We start from the raw sequence: 27,950 nt of genomic DNA, 5'->3' as shown, positions 1-27,950 counted from the left end.
AATTGTATCTTTTACAAGCATTGTAAGAGTAAAATAATCTGAATACAAAGATAGACATTGCAAATATGTATTTAGAGCATGTTTGTAATCAAGCCAATGTAATCAGTAGATACATAAAATTGGCACTGTCTAGTCTGAGTCTAACCTCTGTATAATATTTTGTGTGAAAGGATGCTTTGTGTGTGACTACTCATAAAAATTGTCTCTATTAAGCATTTAAAAAGTTTTTATCTTGCACATGTGTTTGAGGAAAAAAGTTCTAGTGACTACACTTAGATTGAAAAATGTAATAAATATTTCCAATATTAACAAACTTAGAATTTAAACTCAATTAAATATTAAGAGGATATGTTAAATTTTACTTGCTTATATTAAAATTGTATTAAAATCAATTAAATAAAAAAACATAGACAGTTTTATGAGGATTTTTACATTATAGGAATTGTGATTTAAAAAATTCTGAATAATTTCATAGATAGATTCTGACTTTTTAAGATTCCCTAAGTAATATGAGTCAAAATGCAATCTTTTTTTCTGTTTTTCCACAAAGGGTTTAGCAGTGTTCTATTATGTATCAAAGACAGGAAGTTAAGAATAAAAATGGATACTCTCTATCATTGTGCAAAAAATGTGCCAAACAACTGGAAATGTATAAGAAAATAAATTAAATTATGAAGACTACAGTCTTCATAAAACTTTAAGAACTCACATAAGGATGTTTAATTTTTTCTGGTACTACTGATGTTTAATTTTTAATCTCTAAATTATATATAAATATTTTAAACATGTAGTAAATAAAACACTGTTCCTTTTCAGAAAATGATATACAAATACGCATTATTTGAGATCAAATAAGGTAATACAGGTAAAGTACTAATCCAGTGCATGATTAATAAGGAATATTAATTTCCTTCTCACTCTTAAGAAAAAGAAGAATGCTTAGATCGGTTGTTGTACCTGATACTAATAATAATTCCATGTAATAATGGCCTATTATTTCATCCATAAAAAACGTGCTTCATATTAAGAACTTGCTGGGGTTTGCTGGGGGGCAGATTAGAAAGGGTTTATTTGGGAATCAAAAAACTCAAGAAGCAAGTGATTAATATGCTTGAACTGAAGTTTTGCTCAAATCGTCAAAAACAAAGGTATAATACTTAAAGCTAGAAATGTATACACATCCTAGAAACTAAGGGTCTTCTTCAGGACATGATGGAGGAACTAACTTCTATAGGGAACAACTGGAAGATATGCCTTTGCCTGAGTTTCTAGCAACACAGGTGAAACAAACAAACAAACAAAAAACGGTGGATATGGTCATGCGCTTGACCTGAAAAACAAAATTGTTGGATAAATTGTAACGTACTTGCTTTGTATGAAAAGTCATTCAGCTTGGACAGACGTAGTGAAAGACGAGATTTGAACTAAAGTCTAAGACTTGGTTTCAGGCACAAAATGTGATTACAGATGATTAGGCTATATGCTCTAAAGATTTACCTGAGGACAAAACTAAGAGAGGTTCTAAGAGGAATGACTGAGAATGAGAAACGGTATCTTAGAAGAGGCACAATTTAACTTTGTGCCTCTCAAAACAAAGCAATTTGGTATCATTTTTTTCCTTTGGTTTGTGCAGGTAAGGCACTACATTTTTAGTGTGGTATTTATCTTTGTTCATTGCGTTCTTCTCAAAAAGATAGCAATCAACCGAGTAGTGATAGGAAACAGAATTCCAGAAAATTAGCTGTAGCTCATTAAAAAGTGAAACGGCCGGGCACGGTGGCTCAAGCCTGTAATCCCAGCACTTTGGGAGGCCAAGACGGGTGGATCACGAGGTCAGGAGATCGAGACCATCCTGGCTAACACGGGGAAACCCCGTCTCTACTAAAAAATACAAAAAACTAGCCGGGCGAGGTGGCGGGCGCCTGTAGTCCCAGCTACTCGGGAGGCTGAGGCATGAGAATGGCATAAACCCGGGAGGCGGAGCTTGCAGTGAGCTGAGATCCGGCCACTGCACTCCAGTCCGGGGGACAGAGCAAGACTCTGCCTCAAAAAAATAAATAAATAAATAAATAAATAAAATAAAAATAAAAAAATAAAAAAATAAAAAGTGAAACAGGCTTTTAATTGATCTTAAACTGATAGTTAATTTTTCAAACAACAAAAATAATTAAATGCATTTCCTCAAGTATTTGTTAGTTTCATAATAATCAGGATACAGACAGTAAATAGAGTTTCCCGTGAAATGTGCTGGGACATGGCCCTGAATGAAGACTTTCAACTTAAAAAGAAAAACAAAAATGTCAGAAAATTCCCATACCAAAGTAAGCCAGCAGAATGGAGGCATTCAGGGAAACAAAAAGACAAGTGGAAAATATACCAATGTCTGCTGGAAAGCACTTCCTTTATTTCGTTTCTTTAAAATATAGAAAGTTGGATGGGACCAATCGAAATAAAAATTATATTCCTATGTGATAGTGATTTTTTGTAGTTAAATATCAGGCACTTACACAAAACATCTTTTGCTTTTTTCCCTCAAGACTATTACCTCTGACGTCTCCCACATTTTAATGAATTCCATACCTTCCCAAATAGTTTTAATTGTGTTATATCATTTGATAATATTCACAATATTCTTAACACTCTTCTAGCTTGACTTCTCTATACTTTTGACTTGCTTCTTTTGTATGCTTCTTCAGCTTTATATTTGTGGTCATGACACAGGTAAGATTATAAATTAAACTATGTAATCTAGACGCTGATAGGTGCCACGAAAAAAAATAACACAAAGTAATGGAATAGACAGTGAAAGAAGGAGAAAGGTGATTATTCCATTTTAGATAGGCTAGTCAGTAACAGCCTCTCATTGCAGGTAAATTTTGAGCACGGCACACTCAATAAAGCAGGGAACAAATAATTAGCAAAGACCTGTTGTCTGAACAGAGGGAATAGCAAATACAAAGCCTCTGAAGTAGGAACAATCTTGGAATGTCTGAGGCATTATCAAGGCAGCCAGCATAACTAGAATGGTTCAAGAAGGCAGAGAGAATAAGGAGATAGAATTGAAGATGTGGCAGTGTAGGGCATTGTAGGTATGATATAGAATGTGAATCTTATTCTGTATGAGAAAGGCATTAGAGGTTTAAAAGCAGGATAAGAACATAATCTGATCTATGTTTTTAAAAGACACTCTGGCAAGAGTAAAAAGAAGTGGACCAACAAGGGAGTTATTTCAGTGCTCTTGAGATTCAATCGTGGCCTGTATGAGATAGCCTTCAGCACACATTTAAAAGGAGATTGGGTTTGGAATACATTTGAGATAAATTGACAAGTGAACTTGATGATTGAGGAAGTTAAGAATCAAAGTTGTCGTTTTTTTTGTTTTTTGTTTTGAAACACTGGATAAAATGGGGGTTCCCTTTATTGTAATGAGGAAGCTGGGGAGTGGAGAAGGTTGAGGGTGTGGAAAATCATGGGTTTTGTTCTGGCCATATGAAGCTGAAATGCCTTTTAAGTATCCATGAGAAGATGCTGTACAATGAGTTTGATACATGAATCTAGAGAGAACAGGAAATATAAATTGAGGAATCATTACTATATTAACTGTATTTTTTTCCTAAGGTAGAAGAACATCTAAATAATTATCTGATTTTTTTTATCTACACATTAATTATAAAATATTTTTTCCAAGTTTTTAATTTTATTTCAGACTACATTGTTTTCCTTTCTGTGAAAAAAACTATATTGTTTCTTGAACATTAGAAAGAAATCTGATTATTATGCATGATTATATAGGCACAATATACAAAATCTTTAAGTATATTTTTAAAATGTGAATTATATTCCTTTTCCAGTTCTAAAAATTTACTTTCTTTTGCTATTTTCTATCCCTTCTCCTCCAAAACACAGGAAATGACGAAAATGCATTAGGCTCTCAAATCAAATGCCGTAAGTGTAACAAGCGAAGTTATTTTTTGCATAGGATAGTGTTTCCTGGAAGACAGATGCTATTTCAAGTCAAATAAAGTTAAATCTGATGTATATTTATTATTTGCCTGGCTGTGTTAGGATTGGTGGAGGTAATAAGTATTGCAACGTAGCCTTGATCTCAAATTTATAAATTTATAGAGAAAACAAGATACCTATATATAAAACAATATAAGATAAAAAATATGAATTATAAATATAAAATCACTCTAATTGGTTAAAGAAGAGGTAGAAACAACAGTGGTGTTGGGTTTTGAGAAATAAAACAATTTCCAGATATATGAACAATAACATGAGATCCATGTCTAAGCATGACTTACCAAGTGGTTGGCCGGCGATGACTCTGGCATTTTCTCCAGCCACTGCAGCTCTTGCATGTCGCTCACTCATGTACTGTACAAATGCATAACCTTTGTGAACGGAGCATCCAACTATTTTTCCATACTTTGAAAAAATGGCTTCAATGTCAACTTTCTTGACAATTGCCGTATTTAGATTGCCAATGAAAACACGGGAGTTGATGGACTTGGGGTCATTCTTATTGGTGACATTGCTGGTCTGTGTTTTGCCAGTCATGATTGGCTCTCCTTGCTTTAATCCTTAAACAAACAAACAAAACAAATAATCAAAAGGTAAATCATTAGATTGAATGGGTATCACTGGCTTTTTAACAGTTTTTCAATATTACACTCAGGAAACCTCCAATCCCTAAGTATTAATGATTTTCTTGAGAAGAAAATTAATATATTTAGTAATATAAAAGTAAACATTGCATTGCTAAATACAGTAGAAAAAACTTATAATGACAACATACAGTTATAAAAATTCTTGATTTGTTAATGACTGAACATTTTGCAGTTGTTTTTATATTTAAGTCTGTCTATTTTGCAAAAGAAAGTTTGAGGAAAATCTGCCTTATTCTATCAACAGCAACCAAAAGTCCAGTATGGCTAAGGTCTAATGATAGATGTATTACAGAAATGTAACATCCATCTTCTGTTTGAGTACATGCATTTTTATTTTTATATTTCTATAATAGGTAGACATATTGTCTATTTCAATATCAGAACCCTTCTGTCAGAAACTGATAGTTTTTTCCATTAAAGGCTGTGGAAAAGAAAAAATATGGCATTAGAAATTCAATTCGAAAATTTAACATAAGAAAATCACAATTTTAAAAATAAGCGACCTAGCCAGAATACTATATATGCTATTTATTTGAACCAATAGCACATGTCAGTTTCATAAAAACACAAAACAAAACATATGAGCCAATGTTCATCAATGATCAGCAAATTAGGAGATTAGGTAACAGTTGAAATGTTATTCTTAACCTCTCTTTGTAATTCACTTAACTTAGGGCTCCTATGTTGCCTAAAGATTGCTAGTATTTTTCAAAATCATTTTGTGAGCTTGGTAGAATATTTGTGTCTAATTAAATTCAACAAAACTTTTATTTCTAAGTATTCCAGCACGTACAGATTTATTTTTAAGGCCTTGAAAATTCCTTCCTTCCTTCTCCCCTTCCTTCCTTCCTTCCTTCCTTCCTTCCTTCCTTCCTTCCTTCCTTCCTTCCTTCCTTCCACAACATTTGCTAACAACCTATTTTTTGTCATGCATCATTTACAGTACCTATTATAGACAACATTAAGGCTAAACTAAAATTTCAACAAGGTTACAGTCTCTGAATTGATGATCATTGTTGAACATTAGCTAATTGATACCGTTTGTCAGTGACAACTATATTTTTATATGAAGGCTCTCTTAAAATATTACAGCTATAAAAATAAGTGCATCTGATTTTAAGAATCATTTAAAATGATATTTCTAAATTAAACATTAAGGCAGTGGAAGTCTTTAAGGCATGTAAATTGGATATGCTTGAAAATGTACTTATTATGTATTTAAACCAGGTACTCCTGAAATCAAGAGCAACCAAGTAATGTAAAATGTTGCAAATTAAGTTGTTCAATATTACCTCTGAGATTTTTAAAGCTTTACTTCATATGGGACAGCCAACATTATAAATATCTCCTTATAATGAAGATCAGTTTCACAAATAAAACATTCAGTTATTTACACAAAAATTAAGAGTAAAATATCATTAGAAACAAAGATTATAACACTGCCTTGTATTGATTCAGATTAGCTACATTTAAGTGGTACCTGTATGAATTATTCAAAGTAGAGTTGAAGAAAGAAATTTGACATTTTTTTTTTATCTTGAAATTTGAGCTATTGCATATCTCAAGACAAATGCTCTGAGAATTAATTGAAACAAGAAAAATCAAGGTAGGTAATCTAGAGTCAGTTTCCTTTCTTACCATTCCAGGTCAACATCAGTAATACAATCCATAGAAAGCATAGTATTTTGTTTGTGCTCTCATGTGACACACACTTTTAGAAACACCATAGAGTTATTTTCAAGGGTAAACAATTCTTATGGTTGACGTTTTATTTCCTGGACAGATATACACTGGTTAAAATGCAAACACAAGAATTTCTAGATTAGATCAGACCTGTGGTTTACAGAGCCTGGTGGTCTGCCATTGATAGTAACCCTTGGTCAAATTTAATTTGAAGGTACAGCTGTACTCTGAATGCTCACTGTGAATGTCAACATGCTATCTTGGACTCTGCTCTGTTCTTTTATTCTGTGTGGATGACACTCATACCTGTACCTCCAAACTTACAACTGTGTAATTCTAATTAATAATTCTTACCTATCTTAAAATCTATACATATCTATGTATCTAATTTTTTTCACAACCACTGACTTGCTAGTTTCTATCAGTGTTTATAAGAGTACATAACTGTTTATCATTTTAAATGAGTCTATCCAGGTTTATAAGATTTGTTGTAGTATTGCATTCTGTCATTTCAACATTCTCTAAAAGTTAGGCCTCAATTCATAGTTTAATATCTTTTCTATTACAGAAACTTTTAAATCAGTTGAAGAAAGATTTACACTTTCAGCCATGATGGAGTAACAGTGACTAAATTAACCCACCTGGTTCAAAGAAATAGAAAACCAGGGAAACATAGATGAAGCAACTGTTTTTCAGACATTAAAACAGGCAGTACAGAGCCATTACATCTGAGAAAGAAGAGACAAACAAGTAAAACATAGGAGAGCCAAGCTTTCTGCCTGGAAAACATATTTCAGGTCTAGAAGCATTGTCCGTGGGGTAGGGAGGATATCACAAACTGAGAAAGTTACCCTAGTGAGTTGGGGAGATACAGATCACAGTTCAGAGCATCTGCGGCAGTTGGAATTTGTGTGACAGGTTTCTTGAGACAAAAGAGCTATGCAGAAAAAGAACTCTAGAAATCTGCTTTAAAGTCCTTTGAACCTATGCTGATTTCTAAGTCATGTATGCAAAGGGTACAGTTTCATGAGGCTAGGCAAGAAGTTATTGCAAACTTGTGAACTGAATGATTCCAAGAACCTCAAAAGGCCAGGAATCATTCACGTTCCTACCAGCAGCAGTGGAGAGGCCAAATTGACTACCCGGAGAATTAAATTTAGGCATCAGAATGGTGGGCCTTAGTAATGGGGATTAAAGATTCCAACAGGTAAAGGTATTCTGTGACCACCCTAGCAAAAGCTGAAAACAAGGCTTACGATGATCAAACTAAAGCAGAAACAACCCAAATGTCTATCAAAGAAAAGTATAACACTTCTTTAAAAACAATAATTGGGTCAGGTGTGGTAGTTCATGCCTGTAATCCCTGCACTTTGGGAGGCTGAAGTGGGTAGACGGCTTGAGGTCAGGAGTTTGAGACCAGCCTGGCCAACATGATAAAACCCCATCTCTACTAAAATACACACACACACACACACACAAACCAGCCAAGCCTGGTGGCACACATCTGCAAATCCCAACTACTTGGAAAGCTGAGGCAGAAGAATCACTTGAAGTTGGGAGTCAGAGGTTGCAGTGAGCAGAAAGCACCTCACTGCACTCCAGCGACAAAGTGAAGCTCCATCTCAAAAAAAAAAAAAAAAAAAAAGGAAAAAATCGAACTCAGACATTCAATCACATAAAATACACTTTTTTCATCATCATGCAAAACCTCCTACAGATCTTAAGAATTAAAATATGACCCATGACCAGAAGAGACATTAAAGATTTTAAAAATGAATCAAATGGGACTTTTAAAGATAAAAGCTATAATATCTAAAAATTTTTTAAAAATCACTGAATGGTGATGAAACTTCAGAAGAACAAATTAGTGAATTAGAAGTTGTAGAAATACAGAGTATGTGAAATGTAGTATAGAGATAAAACATTGAAAAAATATACAGAGCCTCAGTGAGTTAATATTTAACTCTGTCAAGCTGTTAAACACATAAATCTGGAGTCCCATAGGGACTAGTAGAAAAATATTCAAGAAAATTAATGGCCAAAATATTCCAAATTTGATAAAAATGATAATCCCACAGATCCAAGAATTTCAATGAACCTCAAGCAGAATAAATATGTATAAAACCACACCAGACACATCATAATAAAATTACTGAAAACCAGTGATAAAAAGAAAAATTAGAGAGCTGTCAGACATTGGAAAAAATACCTACATTTTTACACAAAAAATGGTTTATAACAGTCAAAAAAATGTTACAACTATAAAACAAATGACAAGGGAAAATGAATTTTTCAGTGCAAACAGTCTCTTTGTTTTTAATTTAGAAGTCTGGATGGAACTCATGTAAAGTGTCTATGAAAGCTGCTGTAAAATAAAAGATAAACTGTAAACTACTGTTGCTGTTGTTCCAAAGAATTTTCTATGAAGGTGGAAACATTCCATATCTACACTATCCAAAAAATTAGTCAATAACCACATGTGACTTTTGAACCCTTGAAATCTGGCTAGTATGATTAAGAAACTGTATTTTTAATATTACTTAGTTAAAATTGAGGCCACATTTTAATGAATTGCTTTACCCCAAAAGGCTAACAGGGCTCTTGCCTTGTAAACATATAGTATAAAAGTAAATCAGAAATGTATCTAGCTATTTATGTTTCATTCAAACCTAGAGAACAGCTATGTTTTTGGTCCTGAAAACTTGGGAAAGATATGACAGTATAGCTGTATTTCAGAAGAATATAAAGTTTAACTATCTGTCATATGATAACTAATTTAAAAGATTAAGGGTTTTCATTCTGGAAATATCAGATTGAGGTGGTAAGTGCTCTGTAACATTATAAAGAATGTTATCAGAATAAATAAAGTCTTTTAATTTGTATTTGAAAGAGATTTTTACCTTTGAATCCATATATGATACATTTATTATAAATTAAAGGCAGCTCAAAAATGTGCTTTAGATAAAATATTTTTTTGGAGCAGACAAAATCACTAGCCAGTAAACTCTACCATTCTGCTGATTTAGTGGTCTTGAATTTCCATCTAAATTACAGAGTCACTAAGACACTTACATTGATTAAAAAATTAAAAACAACAACAGAAAAAAAAAAAAAAAAAACCAACAATCAGGTAATATGGATTGCCCCTGTGTCCGCACCCAAATCTCAACTTGAATTGTAATAATCCCTATGTATTGTGGGAGGGACTCAGTGGGAAGTAACTGAATCATGGGAGTAGGTTTTTTTCCCATGCTGTTCTCATGATAGTGAGTAAGTCTCATGAGAGCTGATGGTTTTATAAAGGGACGTTCCTCTGCACATACCCTCTTGCCTGCTGCCATATAAGACATGCATTTGCTCTTCCTTCGTCTTCTGCCATGATTGTGAGGCCCCCGCAGCCATGTGGAACTGTAAGTCCATTAAACCTCTTTCCTTTATCGATTCCAGTCTCAGGTATGTCTTTATTAGCAGTATGAGAATGGACTAACACAGTAAATTGGTGCTGGGAGTGGCATGCTGCTGTAAAGATAACCAAAATGGGGAAGCACCTTTGGCATTTTGCCTGCCACCATGTAAGATGTACCTTTGCTCCTCATTAGCCTTCTGTCAAGATTGTGAGGCCTCCCCATTCATGTGTAACTGTGCATCCATTCAACTTCTTTTTTTTTTTTTTTTTTTTTTTTTTATAAATTACCCAGTCTACCATCCTGGCTAACACGGGAAACCCCATCTCTACTGAAAATACAAAAAATTAGCCAGGCATGTTGGTGGGTACCTGTAGTCCCAGCTACTCAACAGACTGTGGCAGGAGAATGGCGTGAACCCGGGAGGCAGAGTTTGCAGTGAGCCAAGATCGCACCACTGCGCTCCAGCCTGGGCGAAAGCGTAAGAATCCATGTCAAAAAAAAAAAAAATTACCCAGTCTCAGGTATGTCTATTAGCAGCATGAGAATGGACTAATACATACAGGTATTCACGAGAGTCTGCCAACAATATTAATATATACAATATTCAAAAACCAAGGAAAGGATGAAAGAGAGGCAAAAATGATTAAGAAAAAATGGATCATACACTAAAAGTTATTTGCTGAAGTCTAAAGCTATTACTCAAGTAAGTACTATAATACAAGATAAACCATGGAAAATGCTGCAATAAATACAAACTAAAGTTGTCACTTTTGGAAAAGAGAGAAAGTGATCATATCCAGTTGAAAATATCAGAGAAAACCTCTTAAAGTAAGTGATATTTGAATTAAACAATACTATGAAAATTCAACAGGCATACAGTAAATATCTCAACATGCACAAGAGGACAGTTGTTTTCAAATATTTTAAACTCATCCCCGGAACTTTTTTCATTAAACAGGTTAGTATAAAATTGTTCATATTCAGAATTATAATAAAGGAAAAACTGAACTGAAATAAACTAACAAATTTAAGCTTCTCTTCCTGGACAAAATAAAGACTACCAAGAAAATTATGAATTCATTCTTCAAAAACCACCCATGATTTAGAATACGTAACTTATATCCACCAGAGCAGTGACAATTCTTCAATAGATCTTTAAAAAAAGATTTCTTACAAGTTAAAATACTATTTACAAAACAATTTTGTGGAAAATTTTCTGATTTTCCTTTCTCCGTGAGGAAATTATCATAGTATATTTAGTGATGTCTATGCCATTTATGAAGTTAAATATCACAATTATGTTGAAGATTCCATTATTTAAGCCTCAAACTGCTTTCTGAAATAAATCAATATACTGATTTTTAAAAGTAAAGATTCAGGGAATATGTAAACAATAAGATGATATATACATTTAATGAAAAAAGAATATAATCCCAACCTGAAGATGTTTACAATTTAAATCTTGTTGTATTTTTATCTCTAGTATCTAGAGAAAAGCTATAAACTAGAAAAAAGTTAACATAATCTACATACCAAGTATCATTATTTATTACTTGAATGCCTATTTAATTATGCTGTTAAATATTTACATTGGCTATAGCCTAAATAGTTGCATAGTAATAAGCCTAAGCCATCACTTTCTTTGTACGCTTGATAGGCATTTAGCTTGTTTCCATTATTCTCAGGTCACAAAAGTATCTGAGATGAACACTGACACATTTAATAAGCATAAATTTCCAGTACAGTATTGACATTTCTGGGTCAAACAAAATGGATGAGGTTATCAATCCCCAACTACTTTCCAGAAAAGTCACACACTTTTCTTCTCCCACTAGGAGATAATATGGTGCCTGTTTTTGCATACTCAAAGCGGTTTTGATAACTGCCAGCTCTTCCCTAAGTAACTCCACTCAAAACTGTTTTCTGATTCATTAGGTTAAATGGAAGAATGAATAGGCCATAAGCCAAATAAAAGGATACCCTGATCTATAATAGTAATGAAGTTTAAGAGTTTAGCAAGGCTGCTGCTAATAATAGAAACATCATAATTCCCTTGTACTTAGGGAAAATGGAATTAGCATTGGAGTTTCCCAGATATCACTAGAGAAAGTCATTATTATTGAAAAATATATATAAAAAATTATTGTTTTCCTTTGCTAAATCTTCAGATTATATCTTAACATATTGGTGTTATAATAATATGTGCTCAATGATTACTTAAAAATCTAAAGTTGATTATAAATTTAAAATTCTATATATAAGAAGTTCTTGATCTTTCAGCAGTTTTTCTATCTTTGTACTTCAATTCAATTACTACAACTCTGGATAACAGTCACAGTGGAAGTGAAATGTCCAACTCAAAGTCTTTGAAAACTAATTACATTCACATAATTTTTTCTTTCCAACTTTTTAAAAACTATGCTCCTTAGACACTGAGTATAGTATTTTGTCAATAGCACCAGGAATCTAGAAATTCAGTTTCCATTTTCATTTATATCTATCATTTTGTGTATAAAGAATTAAAGATATAAAATATTTTATTAAGAACCCACTGAAAATAGAGGTCACATGATAAATGTCACAGTAAATTGATCAATGTGAGAGAAAAATACCTTAAAATACCACTAAATGGAATCTAGAAATATTTCAAAAATTAGGCAAATGATAGTATTTCATTCAACAGCTCATCAAAATTTAATAAAATTATTGTAACAACATAAAATTGAAATTACTGTAGAATAATGGGAATGCATTAATTTTTGTTAGAGCAAATAATGTTAGCTAAAATATCTTAAAGCAGAGACTAGGTTTGAATAGAACAGTTAGGTACTAAGAAATAAGTGTTTTCATTTGGAGATTGAGATTAAGTAATTGGAAAGCAAGAATAATATGTAATTGTAGATAATGCAACAACTATAGTTATAAAAAGTTAGTAATTTCTTATTGATTATTTTAACTACAAAATTGGAAATCAATGGATATTGGTAAGTCAACATTTAAAACTTAGTTGAGAATTTGCAATATTAAACTTCCATGTTAAACAATAATTATTAAATATAAAAAGTGGTAAACAATCTCTCGGGGAACATTTAATGAAGTGCTGAAGATCCAAATGTAATTTGGCAGAGGGTTATAGTCTATAAGGAACCATCACCTTGGTTCATAAGGGGGTTAAACACATTCATGCAGATGAAAGAACACAACTGGCTAGGTCAGGCCACAAATAGAGAATAAATAACCAGTGGAACAAACAACCAGTGGAACTCCTTTCTCTGTTGATGTATTTGTCTGTTCAGATTACCATTTAAAAAAATGCCATACTAAGTAGCTTAAATAACGAAAGTTTATTTCTCACAGTTTTTGAGGCTGGGAAGTCCCAGATCAAGCTGATGGCCAATTTGGGTTCTGATGAGAGCTCTCTTTCTGACTCGCAGATAACTGCCATATCACTGTGTCTGACATGTAAGAGAGAAAGAGCTATGGCCTCTCTTCCACTTTTTATAAGGGCACAAGTCCTATTATGGGATCTTCATGCTCATAACCTCATCTAAACCAAATTACCTGCCAAAGTCCCCACCTTCAAATATCATCATACTGGGGGTTAGGGCTTAAATATATGAATTTTGAGAAGACGTATTTTAGTCCACAGCAGTTCATATTATCCAATAGTAAGAACGCACTTTTTGTTTTGAAGTTTTGGGGAAATGGAATAAGCTCCCTCTGAGCCATAAGAGGTGTGTGATTGTTGCCAATTATTCTGTCAGGGCTCATGTAAACCAGTGGTCCCCAACCTGTTTGGCAACAGGGACTGATTTCATGGAAGACAATTTTTCCCTAGGATACAGGTGGTGGGACAGGGGTGAGAGATGGTGAGGTGGTTTCAGGATGAAACTGTTCCACCTCAGATCATCAAGCATTAGTTAGATTTTTGTAAGGCGCAGGCAACTTAGATCCCTTACATGCACAGTTCACAATAGGGTTCACACCCCTATGAGGATCTAATGCCACCATTGATCTGACAGGAGGCAGAGTTCAGACAGTAACGGTGGCTCACCGGCTGCTCACCTCCTGCAGTGTGGCCCTGTTCTTAACAAGTGACAGACTGATACCTGTCTGCAGCCCAGGGATTGGGGACCCCTATCTAAAGAATGTCTATGTATCCAATCACTAAGATCACATAAAACATTCTGATGAAATTTTTACAAAGAAGAAAAGTTAAATATCAATTTTAAAAACAAAAAAAGACTTAAAGAAATGAGATCACACGGTGGTATCACTAAGAAGTATTCACTTCAAGAGGTTATCCTAAAGTACATTCATATTCTCTGGAATGTGACCAAATTGATAGAATTTCAGGAAATTTAGCACATGTGATAATCTGAAAAGCATTTTCCTCTGCAAAACAAAGCTTAAATCACACATATTGTCTAAATATACTGACCGCAATTATGCTTCCATGATAACTTTCCACTCACCAAGATGACCTAGTAAGAAGATAGTTTTGAGTTGTATAGAAAAGTCAAGTGGACAATAACTAGACTACTGGGGGAAATAGATCAGGCAAGGTCAGTACCCACTTGTGACGTAAGGATCTTGAGAAATGGAGCAATTAAGAAACAAGCTTCCTTTGGTGACTGGCGATGTTGTGATTGGTGCTATGTCTACACTATCAGGGATTGTGCACCAAGCACAGATGCAACCCTATGCCACTGATTGCTATTTGAATCATATTTAGTAGAAGGCTGAGGACCATGGGACTCCATTACATTTTTTTTGTGACTGGTCAGCAACATCCTGTAAAAAATCAAAACCCATTTGGAAAGATCCCTTCCTGGGCTGAGACTGGGATGTCAGACTAAAGTGGAGAAGTGCCACTTTAATTCTTTACTCATATCATCCCTCTTGTTTTAGTGCCTGCTGTAGACATTGCTAAAAGGGGTTCCATTTAGGAGATTTCTCATTTAAAAGACGGTCTGTAAACCATTAAAACTATCTTTAAAATACTTCTGAAATGCTTAGTTTATATGTAATAAGCACAAAACACTTAAGGTATATCTGCCATTGGTCTAAGTTATTATGAAATACTCATTCACTTACAGCAGTGAGGAAGGGGTTTCACTTCTTTTCTTTGTTTCCTCTGGGATCTGGAGTATTTTCAAACAGTGTTCTAAGTTACTTAGAGAAGATACTAATCCTACAGAACCCAAGGAGTCTGCACTGAGAGACTTAGGTACCATCAAACCATTGAGGAGAATAGCTACAAACTGCTAAGACTTTGTGGTTTATATGATTTGTATTAAAAGAGAGGATGGCAGTTTAAAAATATCTTGAGAATGCCCAGAAACTGTTATAATTTTTCTTAAATTATAGATCCACAAATCTACAAACTCCAACTAAATGTCCCTGAAATATGTAAAATAGAGTTTACAACATATAATTGGAAGTCCCTGAGCAAGATGGCTGAATAGGAACAGCTCCAGCCTCCAACTCCCAGCGCGAGCAACACAGAAGATGGGTGATTTCTGCATTTTCAACTGACGTACCAGGTTCATCTCACTGGGGAGTGCCGGACAATCGGTGCTGGTCAGTTGGTGCAGCCCAACCAGCAAGAGCTGAAGCAGGGCCAGGCATTGCCTCACCTGGGAAGCACAAGCGGGAAAGGAATCCCTTTTCCTAGCCAAGGGAAACTGAGACACACAACACCTGGAAAATCGGGTAAATCCCACCCTAATACTGTGCTTTACCAAGGGTCTTAGCAAATGGCACACCAGGAGATTATATCCCACACCTGGCCCAGAGGGTCCCACGCCCACGGAGCCTCCCTCAGTGCTAGCACAGCAGCCTGAGATCTAACTGCAAGGCAGGAGCCAGGCTGGGGGAGGGGCGCCTGCCATTGCTGAGGCTTAAGTAGGTAAACAAAGCCGCAGGGAAGCTCGAACTGGGTGGAGATCACCACACCTCAATCAACTGGAAGAAAGAGTATCAATGATTGAAGATGAAATGAATGAAATGAAGCGAGAAGAGAAGTCTAGAGAAAAAAAGAGGAAAAAGAAATGAACAAAGCCTCCAAGAAATATGGGATTATGTGAAAAGACCAAATCTGCATCTGATTGGTGTGCCTGAAAGTGAGGTGGAAAGTGGAAACAAGTTGGAAAACACTCTTCAGGATATCATCCAGGAGAACTTCCCCAACCTAGTAAGGCAGGCCAACATTCAAATTCAGGAAATACAGAGAACACCACAAAGACACTCCTCAAGAAGAGCAACTCCAAGACACATAATTATCAGATTCACCAAAGTTGAAATGAAGGAAAAAATGTTAAGGGCAGCCAGAGAGAAAGGTCGGGTTACCCACAAAGGGAAGCCCATCAGACTAACAGCATATCTCTTGGCAGAAACTCTACAAGCCAGAAGAGAGTGGGGACCAATATTCAACATTCTTAAAGAAAGGAATTTTAAACCCAGAATTTCATATCCAGCCAAACTAAGTTCAGTAAATGAAGGAGAAATAAAATCCTTTACAGACAAGCAAATGCTTAGAGATTTTGTCACCACCAGGCCTGCCCTACAAGAGACCCTGAAGGAAGCACTAAACAAGGAAAGGAACAAATGGTACCAGGCATTGCAAAAACATGCCAAAATGTAAAGACCATCGATACTGGGAAGAAACTGCATCAACTAATGAGCAAAATAACCAGCTAATGTCACAGTGACAGAATCAAGTTCACACATAACAATATTAACCTTAAATGTAAATGGACTAAATGGTCCAATTAAAAGACATAGACTGGCAAATTTGATAAAGAGTCAAAAATCATCAGTTTGCTGCATTCAGGAGACCCATCTCACATGCAGAGACACACATAGGCTCAAAATAAAGGGATGGAGGAAGATCTACCAAGCAAATGGAGAACAAAAAAAAAAAAAAAAAAGCAGGGGTTGCAATCCTAGTCTCTGATAAAACAGACTTTAAACCATCAAAGATCAAAAGAGACAAAGAAGGCCATTACATAATGGAAAAGGGATTAATTCAACAGGAAGAGCTAACTATCCTAAATATATACGCACCCAATACAGGAGCACCCAGATTCATAAAGCAAGTCCTTAGAGACTTACAAAGAGACTTAGACTCCCATACAATAATAATGGGAGACTTCAACACCCCACTGTCAACATTAGACAGATCAACGAGACAGAAAGTTAACAAAGATATCCAGGAATTGAACTCAACTCTGCAGCAAGCGGACCTAATAGACATCTATAGAACTCTCCACCCCAAGTCAACAGAATATACATTCTTCTCAGCACCACATCACACTTATTCCAAAATTGACCACATAATTGGAAGTAAAGCACTCCTCAGCAAATATAAAATAACAGAAATTATAACACACTGCCTCTCAGACCATAATGCAATCAAACTAGAACTCAGGACTGAGAAACTCAATCAAAACCACTCAACTACATGGAAACTGAACAACCTGCTCCTGAATGACAACTGGGTACATAACGAAATGAAGGCAGAAATAAAGATGTCCTTTGAAACCAATGAGAACAAGGATACAACATACCAGAATCTCTGGGACATATTTAAAGCAGTGTGTAGAGGGAAATTTATAGCACTAAATGCCCACAAGAGAAAGCTGGAAAGACCTAAAATCAACACCCTAACATCACAATTAAAAGAACTAGAGAAGCAAGAGCAAACACATCCAAAAGCTAGCAGAAGGCAAGAAATAACTAAGATCGGAGCAGAACTGAAGGAGATAGAGACACAAAAAGCCCTCCAAAAAATCAATGAATCCAGGAGCTGGTTTTTTGAAAAGATCAACAAAATTGATAGACCGCTAAGAAGACTAATAAAGAAGAAAAGAGAGAAGAAACAAATAGATGCAATAAAAAATGATAAAGGGGATATCACCACTGACCCCACAGAAATACAAACTACCATCAGAGAATACTATAAACATCTCTAATCAAATAAACTAGAGAACCTAGAAGAAATGGATAATTACCTGGACATTTACACTCTCCCAAGACTAAACCAGGAAGAAGTTGAATCCCTGAAAAGACCAATAGCAGGCTCTGAAATTAAGGCAATAATTAATAGGCTACCAACCAAAAAAAGTTCAGGACCAGACAGATTCACAGCCAAATTCTACCAGAGGTACAAGGAGGAGATGGTACCATTCCTTCTGAAACTATTCCTATCAATAGAAAAAAAGGGAATCCTCCGTAACTCATTTTATGAGGCCAACATCATCCTGATACCAAAGCTGGCAGAGACACAACAAAAAAAGAGATTTTTAGCCCAATATCCCTGATGAACATCGATGCAAAAATCCTCAGTAAAATACTGGCAAACCGAATCCAGCAGCACATCAAAAAGCTTATCCACCATGATCAAGTGGGCTTCATCCCTGGGATGCAAGGCTTGTTCAACATACTCAAATCAATCAATGTAATCCAGCATATAAACAGAACCAAAGACAAAAAGCACATGATTATCTCAATAGATGCAGAAAAGGCCTTTGACACAATTCAACAGCCCTTCATGCTAAAAACTCTCAATAAATCCGGTATTGACGGAACGTATCTCAAAATATTCAGTGTTATTTATGACAAACCCACAGCCAATATCATACTGAATGGGCAAAACCTGGAAGCATTATCTTTGAAAACTGGCACAACATGGGGATGCCCTCTCTCACCACTCCTATTCCAGATAGTGTTAGAAGTTCTGGCTAGGGCAATCAGGCGAGAGAAAGAAATAAAGCGTATTCAGTTAAGAAAAGAAGAAGTCAAATTGTCCCTGTTTGCAGATGACATGATTGTATATTTAGAAAACCCCATTTTCTCACCCCAAAATCTCCTTAAGCTGATAACCAACGTCAGCAAAGTCTCAGGATACAAAATTAATGTGCAAAAATCACATGCATTCTTATACACCAGTAACAGACAAACAGTGAGCCAAATCATGAATGAACTCCCATTCACAATAGCTTCAAAGAGAATAAAATACCTAGGAATCCAACTTACAAGGGATGCAAAGGACCTCTTCAAGGAGAACTACAAACCACTGCTCAGTGAAATAAAAGAAGACACAAAAAAATGGAAGAACATACCATGATCATGGATAGGAAGAATCAATATTGTGAAACTTGCCATACTGCCCAAGGTAATTTATAGATTCAATGCCATCCCCATCAAGCTACCAATGAGTTTCTTCACAGAATTGGAAAAAACTACTTTAAGTTCATATGGAACCAAAAAAGAGCCCATATTGCCAACAGAATCCTAAGTCAAAAGAACAAAGCTGGAGGCATCACGCCACCTGACTTCAAACTATGCTACAAGGCTACAATAACCAAAACAGCATGGTACTGGTACCAAAACAGAGATATAGACCAATGGAACAGAACAGAGCCTGCAGAAATAATACCACACATATACAGCCATCTGATCTTTGACAAACCTGACAAAAACAAGAAATGGGGAAACGATCCCCTATTTAATAAACGGTGCTGGGAAAATTGGCTAGCCATAAGTAGAAAGCTGAAAATGGATCCTTTCCTTACTCCTTATATGAAAATTAATTCAAGATGGATTAGAGACTTAAATGTTAGACCTAAAACCATAAAAACCCTAGAAGAAAACCTAGGTAATACCATTCAGGACATAGGCATTGGCAAGGACTTCATGTCTAAAACACCAAAAGCAATGGCAACAAAAGCCAAAATTGACAAATGGGATCTAATTGAACTAAGGAGCTTCTGCACAGCAAATGAAACTACTATCAGAGTGAACAGGCAACCTACAGAATGGGAGAAAATTTTTGCAATCTACTCATCTGACAAAGGGCTGATATCCAGAACCTACAAATAACTCAATCAAATTTACAAGAAAAAAACAAACAACCCCATCAAAATGTGGGCAGGTGATATGAACAGACATTTCTCAAAAGAAGACATTCATACAGCCAACAGACACATGAAAAAATGCTCATCATCACTCGCCATCAGAGAAATGCAAATCAAAACCACAATGAGATACCATCTCACACCAGTTAGAATGGCAATCATTAAAGAGTCAGGAAACAACAGGTGCTGGAGAGGATGTGGAGAAATAGGAACACTTTTACACTGTTGGTGGGACTGTAAACTAGTTCAACCATTGTGGAAAACAGTATGGCGATTCCTCAAGGATCTAGAACTAGAAATACCATATGATCCAGCCATCCCATTTACTGGGTATATACCCAAAGGATTATAAATCATGCTGCTATAAAGACACATGCATACGTATGTTTATTGTGGCACTATTCACAATAGCAAAGACTTGGAATCAACCCAAATGTCCATCAGTGACAGACTGGATTAAGAAAATGTGGCACAAATACACCATGGAATACTATGCAGCCATAAAAAAGGATGAGCTCATGTCCTTTGTAGGGACATGGATGCAGCTGGCAACCATCATTCTCAGCAAACTATCGCAAGAACAGAAAACTAAACACTGCATGTTCTCACTCATAGGTGGGAATTGAACAATGCAATCACTTGGACACAGGAAGGGGAACATCACACACCGGGGCCTATTGTGGGAAAGGGGGAGGGGGAGGGGGAAGGGGGGAGGGATGGCATTGGGAGTTATACCTGATGTAAATGACGAGTTGATGGGTGCTGACGAGTTGATGGGTGCAGCACACCAACATTGCACATATACACATATGTAACAAACCTGCATGTTGTGCACATGTACCCTAGAACTTAAAGTATAATAAATAAAAATAAAAATAACATAATTGTATATTAACCTTCTTCTGTTACTTAATAATAAATGATATGACAGTTCACATTAATGAACTTCAACAAAGCAAATCTGGAGAGTCAAGGCAAAAACATTATCATATTCATCTATAATTGATGTGGTATATGATGACAGCAATGTAGAAATAAGAAGATTGTTCTTGTGTATTCACTGGAATCAAACTCTGCTGTATCCCTCTTATTCCTCCACTGAATAAAACATCTTTCTCCATTTTAAAACTCTCCGGTCACAGAAAGCTAAATTGCAGGAGGTAAACATTGTCATGCCCACAGAAGAAATTCACTCAGTCCTAGCTAACAGGTCCATTCTATTATTGTCCTCTTTGTTCAAACTGTCAATCATGACAGTTCCCTCAGGAGTTAAGACCACTAAGTGATTTGATGTAGGCTACTATACTGCCCACAGAGATGCAGAACTTTCAGTCATTACTGATGCAGCTTTGGAAGACTGGCCCAAAGTGAAAGATCTTAAATCCCATAATCAATCCCCTGAAATTTCTTGAACTCTTCTAAAATAAAAATAAATGTGCTACAATAGATGCAATGGTGAATTTCCTCTCACAAACTTGAATGTTTGGAGTTGTATTAGGCAGCAAATGAAAATGATATAGTGAAAATGCCTACTGTATGTCTAGATAAGATAAAGTTCCTATTTACACATTCCTTAAATTCAACTGCTATGACTGTAGATGCAATGTCATAAATGATAGGATCTAGCAATGCATTATTGCAAATACTGACTTAGAATGTAATTTCTCATTGGTAAAATAAATCCTATTCCTATTGATGTAATAGTCTATGGTGATATCCATGAGTTTCCACTTCTCCCTTCCCCTTAGCTATAGAAAGCAGAATTTCCCTAAAACTTTGGAAAATTCCAAGAAATGTAGACATTAAAAATTATTGATGTTTTTTCTCTAAATAAAAGCTAGTGTTTAAGCTTTGTCAAGGTTACAGTTTGTTAAGATCTTACTTCAGAAATAATAGTAAGGAGATGGTTGACTATAGGTACAACTATACCACTATGTCTTAGTTCACTAGACATTTGTCTCCACTTAGACTTTGCATTAGATTTTAATATTAGCATAAATAGTATAATATAGAAGATTTTCAAACTTGGGGGAATAAATCTTAAAATGCTTAACTATTAGAGTTATGCCAACAAGGATTCCAAGCTCAGCACTACTTCTTTTTAGCTGATTAACTTTTAGCAGTTATTTAGGCTCTCTGATCTTCAGATTTCCATCTTTAATTTTAAAATGGTGATAGGAACAATGGGTATGATTTTTAAGAAATTTAAATGAGATGCAGTAAGATACTAAGCACAGTATTTGGCATATAAGAGGTAATTTTAAAATATTAGCTTAGTTATTATTCAGCATATATGGATAAGTTAGAAATTCATGCCCTAGATTATTTTTCTTCAGTGAAAATGTTTTCAGGTTCATTGAGTTTATCCAAGGATGTTTTACATCTCCCCTTTGAATACTTCCGCATTCTCAGGCAATTTTCCAGCAATCTGATAACTTCTCTGAAGCTGAATTTGGACTTTCATTACTAGTGCTTTACATAAGTTCCTTCCCAAATGCAATTGCTGGGTCCTTTGGATATATGACACAGTCTCTAGTATTTTATCTGATATAATTTTAATTTTGAAGTAAGCATGTTGGTCTCAACAGTTTCTTGTGAATCAACATTGCTGGAGAGTATTTTAATTAACAAATGACATATAACACCCTTGGTTGATAATTACCTTCTACTCAGGAACAGCTGTGATTCTACAGTTATCTTTCCTTCAGTATTATGACCTAGCCTTTGGGTATCACTAGCCCATACATAATCAAGTCATGATGTTATATAAGCTTTGGTGTTTTGTTTTGGTCCATAACGGGAATGACTTCCATATTTTATGTATCTTCTCTTTGACTCCTTGATTTTGCAAGAAAATCCTGTGATAGCCTGCATGAGGCCAGAATGATTGCATGGATCTATGATTCAACTGGAGTGTATATTTTATGTACTCAGGTAACAGTGTTTGGCCAGTGATCTTTTTGACAATTTATGTTAGAATTTTATTCTATAAATTTGATACCATTACAATACAAATAATGAGATTGTTTGTAGAGTTAATACTCAGGGGAGGTCAGATGCCAGAGATTGGCCAATTACACGCAGGCTGTTGTATTTTTGCAGAAATATGGTATGTGTGCTCTTACTAACTTCAACGCTGATGAGATAGAAAGTAGTATTCAAATGGTAAATTACACTCACACACTGATATGGCTGGCTTTTAATCTACAAATATCAGTATTAAACTAAGAAGACAGAATACCCATATCAGCTCTAGACCTCTCAGCAGAATATGAAATGTGAATCACCAGCTGAAGAGAGACCCACCCTGTACAGTAAGAGATACCTTCTGACACTGGGGTATCTTAATGGGGACTTGATAACCAGGGATGTTCACTCCAGCAAAGTGGAGAAAGGTGTTAAGTCTCCTGCTTACATTAAAGGTCATCTATCCTTTCTTCATATTAAAAATACAACCTTGTTTGTTTTTTTTGATATCAATTTTGGTCCAATAGAGTTGTCACCAAAGAGTTTCAAAATGAACCTCATACACAAATTATTCTTATCGAGTACTATATTATTATTAAAAATGCTTCAAACTATAGTGCTTAAATATATTATACAGCTCTAAAAATGAGCCACAAAGTTGCTTCTTCAGACTAGGTTTTCATTTATGAAATTTAAATATATGGATTTGGCTTTTAGTTAAGGAAAAATTATACAGAAAAAAGCAAAATACTTCTGGTCTATACCTCTCCACTTAGGCATATTAGATCTATTAGTTTTCTTATTAAATGCATGGATGAGATATATTATAAACTCTATGTATATTTGTCATATATATTTTAACCCTGTGATATAATTTAGCACATGGTTTTGAACATATTACATATTAATTATTCCTGACTTCATTAAATGTGTTTATAACCATCTAAAATGTATGACTGGAAACCCAGATGTATATTATTATTTTTAGTTCTTATTGATATTGCCAATCTGAATTAACTATATCCCTATCCATCCCTCCCACTCTCATCCCCACCCCGTCCTCCCCAACCCCCCACCCCCGCCACCACAAACCACGCAAATAGCATATGGAATATATTCTTTTTATCATTTGAGATAATCTTATAACAGCAGCATTCACTGATAAATCCATTGCCTTTAATAGTCATATGATGAATTTTCTTGAGAGTCAAAATTCCGAACAGGAGCAATCACAGATTCCACCAGAGGAGAAATCTTTCTGGTAGGTTAACATTTGCAAATGGATCTGTCATACCTCTTGGCTGTAAAAATGTTTTTTTTGTTTTCCCTGTTGTGTCAACTGAAAATTTATTCCATTTTCATACAGAGTATCTTAATAAATGTTTTTGTCCTATACATGCAAAGATGGTAATCAACTTCCTTTCTGGCATGACCAACAATCTAAATCAAATAGAAGAGCCTATGTAAATAAAATGGGTTGAAATATGCCATCTAGAAGATATTATCACATTTCTGGAAAGAACAGGAGCACAATTTTGAGAATCAGATATGTAAAAAACAGTTTTGACTACTGTTGTTAATGGTGCTACTTTAAACCTTTTCATAAATTTTAGGAACCACATTGAAAGGAATATATGCTATGGTACTGAATTAAGGGATATGTAATTCTCATTCTGAATGAATCTCATCTTAAGACAATATATATAATATTACTCCATACAAAAACATGCTAGTGCCCACTACATACAATATAATTAATTATATAGGAAAGTAGAACTTTTTAAAAAATTAGATGGGGAGTGATTCCCTTCATGCATAAAGAAAAAGCCTGTATTTTACTAAAGTATATTTAGAAATAATCACTATCACTATGTAGCTATTTTTTAGTTGAACACTGTGAAGTTTATTTGGTAAAATAAAGTGGAATACTGCTTAGGGTCATAAACATAAACAGTAATGACTTTAACTTTGCAGAGATTTATACAGAAAAACACAGTTATTGCAACTACATAAGTAAATTTTATAGGCTTGAGACCAGAAGCCAAACTGATTTTTAAAAGAGTGCTGATACTCTCTAACCTACTGCATATTCAGCAGGCATTATTTGTAGTGTTATCTGATTATCTCTAAGGTTCTATAAAACACTTTACCTATAACAGCAACTTCTAGGGAACCATCTGTTAGAACTATAAGGGCTCTCTAGAGGACTTTCTCATCTTTAATAATACAGCACCTACAAAATCCTATTACTGGGGTGGCCCACACCTGCAGGCAACAATCCACATACAACACAAAGTCTATTCACAATTCGGGCTAAGGGTACATAATGACTATTCTTAGATTGAGACTAAACTGATGCTGTTCTATGTGTCTCTTAAAATTTGTATGTTGGAATTCAGATCTGCATGTGGTAGTATTAAGAGGTGGGTCCTTCAGGAGGTGATTCATGAAGCAGAGCTCTCATGAATGGAATTGGTGACCTTGTAATATAGCTGGAAGGAACTAACTAGACTCTTTTGCTTCTCTCTCTTTTTCATCGTATGAGTACACAACTTTCAAGGTGCCATCTTGGAAGCAAAGACTGGGCCCTCACCAGACACTGAACTTGCTGGTTCCTTAATCATGGACTTTCCAGACTCTAAAACTGTGAGAAAAAACTTCTATCATTTATATATTACTCTATCTCAAATACTTTGTTATATCAGCATAGATACATGGTCAGTTACCTATTGTTAAACTTTAAACACACCGGAGACCAAACAAAACGTAACATTCAAAACATCTTAACACATTCATGTTTTTCATGACTCTTCAGTGACAACAGATTACTGTGTTATTACTTTTAGAAGTAGCAGTACACTTTCTTACTTTGTAAAGCTAAAGTGAGTCAGAAGATCTAAGTGTCACAACATTGGTATTCCTTTCTTTTTCTTTTTTTTTTTTTGAGATGGGGTCTCACTCTGTCACCCAGGCTGGAGTGTAGATGCATGATTTTGGCTCACTGCAACCTCTGCTTCCAGGTTCAAGTGATTCTCCTGCCTCAACCTCCCAAGTAGTTGCAATTACAGGCACCCACCACCATACCTGGCTAATTTTTACATTTTTAGTAGAGACAAGGTTTCACCATGTTGGCCAGGCTGGTCTCAAACTCCTGACCTCAAGTGATCCACCTGCCTCGGCCTCCCAAAGTGCTGGGATTACAGGCATGAGTCACTGCACCTGGCCCCACTGGCATTTCTTATCTTCAAAGAAGAAGTTTATTTATAGGTACCAATTTTGTTCATATTGTTTCTTCTATATTTTGTATTTTAAGAGTCAATGACTATGTTATCTATTATAGTGATTAACAATAGGAAACAATTATAGAATGTGTATAATTAAAAAAACTAAAAGTTTATTTAAATGTAACAAGATAATAAACGTTACAAATGTTAATTAAATGTCATCAACAAAGTCCATTCCAACTGATTTAAACCTTGGAATCCTTAATCAAGATGTAAATTTTTACTTGACATTACATGTTTATCTCTCATAATTGATTGTGCTTACCACAGGTTAATACTTCAATTGTGTTACAACTTTTTCTTAAATAATATTTGTCTCTAATATTTTTAAAAATTAAAAAAATAAAAACAAGAATCTCAACCAAATCGGACAAATAGCTACAAAAACAAGAATCTTAACCAAATCTGACAAATAGCTACAAAAATTGCTAACACTTGGCAGGATATAAAATCAACTCACAAAATATCAGTAACAACAAATTGGCTAAAATTCAAAGAAAGCAATATCATTTATTCAAATAGCTACAAAAAATATCTGGGAATAAATTTAACCAAGCAGGTAAAAGAGTTCTACAAGGAAAAACATCTACTGATTAAAGAAATTGAAGAGAACACACACAAAAAATGGAAGATATTTCATGCTCATTGAAAAGTTAATATTTTTTAAGTGATTATACCACCCAAAGCAATCTACAGATACAAGGTAATTTCTATCAAAATACAATGACATTTTTTTCACGGAAATAGAATCCTAAAATTTATGTGGAACCAAGAAAAGACCCCGAATAGCCAAAGTGATCCCGAGAAAAAGGAACAAAGTTGGAAGCATCACATGACCTGACTTCAAAATATATTCCAAGGTTATCATAACCAAAATAGCATGGTATTGGTATAAAAACAGGTACATAGACCAATGGAACAATACTGAGAACCCAGAAATAAATCAACATATTTATAGCCAATTGATTTTCAACAAAGGTGCCAAGAACATATATTGGAGAAAGTAGACCCTCTTCAACAAATGGTGCTGGGAAAACTGGAGATCCATATGCAGAAGTATGAAACTAGACCCCTATCTATTACCATATGCAAACATAAACCAAAATGGATTAAATAAATAAATGTAAAACTGAAACTATGAAACCACTTAAAGAAAACATAAAGGAATCACTCCTGGACATTGGTCAAGGCAAATATTTTATGGCTAAGACCTCAAAAGTACAGACAGCAAAAACAAAACTAGACAAATGGGACTATATTAAACTAAAAAGCTTCTGCACAGTAAAGGAAACAATTAACAGAGTGGGGAGACAATCTGTTGAATGGGATAAAATCTGACAAGGGACTAGTATCCAGAATATACGAGGAATTTAAACAACTTAACAGCAAAAAACAAACAATCACATTAAAAGGAAAGGATCTGAATAGACATTTATCAAAAGAAGACCAAAAAATGGCCAATAGGTATATGAAAAATGCTCAACATCATGAACAAGAAAATGCAAATCATAACCACGATGAGACATAAACTTACCCTAGTTAGAATGGCCATTATCAAAAAGACAAAAAAAACAAAAACAAAAACAAAAAAACCCAGATGCTGATGGAAGTCGTGTGGAAAAGGGAATTCTTATAAACCACTGAGGGGAATACAAATCATTATATCCATTATGAAAAACAGTATAGATATTTCTCAAGAAATTAAAAATATAATGACCATATGATCCAGGAATCTCACTAGTAGGTATTTATAGAAGGAAAAGGAATTCAGTATATCAAAGGGGATCCTGCATCCTAATGTTTACTACAGCACTATTCACAATAGCAAAGTTATGGAATCAACCTAAGTGTCTAGCAACAGATGAATGGATGAAGAAAATGTGGTGTATGTACACAATGGAATACTATCCAGCCAAAGAAAGGATGAAATCTTGCATTTGCAAAGCATGGATGGAGCTAGAGGTCATTATGTTAAGTGAAATAAACCACGCCTAGAAAGACAAATACTGGATGTTCTCA

General features: G+C 34.9%; 1 protein-coding gene across 20 annotated transcripts in view; it reads right to left on the bottom strand.

The window, feature by feature from the left end:
- RALYL (RALY RNA binding protein like) overlaps positions 1–27,950 on the bottom strand; it is a 725,790-nt gene that overhangs the window by 374,648 nt on the left and 323,192 nt on the right. For 19 of the 20 annotated variants that reach the window (XM_023227786.1, XM_023227788.1, XM_023227795.1 and 16 more), the window contains one exon: positions 4,305–4,583. The exons of the other annotated variant lie outside the window; for it this stretch is intronic. In XM_023227786.1, coding sequence (XP_023083554.1) covers positions 4,305–4,560 — 256 coding nt within the window. In that variant the 5' untranslated portion in view covers positions 4,561–4,583. The remainder of the gene's footprint in view (positions 1–4,304; positions 4,584–27,950) is intronic. 20 annotated transcript variants of the gene reach the window in all.

Source organism: Piliocolobus tephrosceles, chromosome 7 (assembly GCF_002776525.5).
Source record: "Piliocolobus tephrosceles isolate RC106 chromosome 7, ASM277652v3, whole genome shotgun sequence".
NCBI classification, from domain to species: Eukaryota; Metazoa; Chordata; class Mammalia; order Primates; family Cercopithecidae; genus Piliocolobus; species Piliocolobus tephrosceles.
This window is presented reverse-complemented; position numbering and strand designations above follow the sequence as displayed.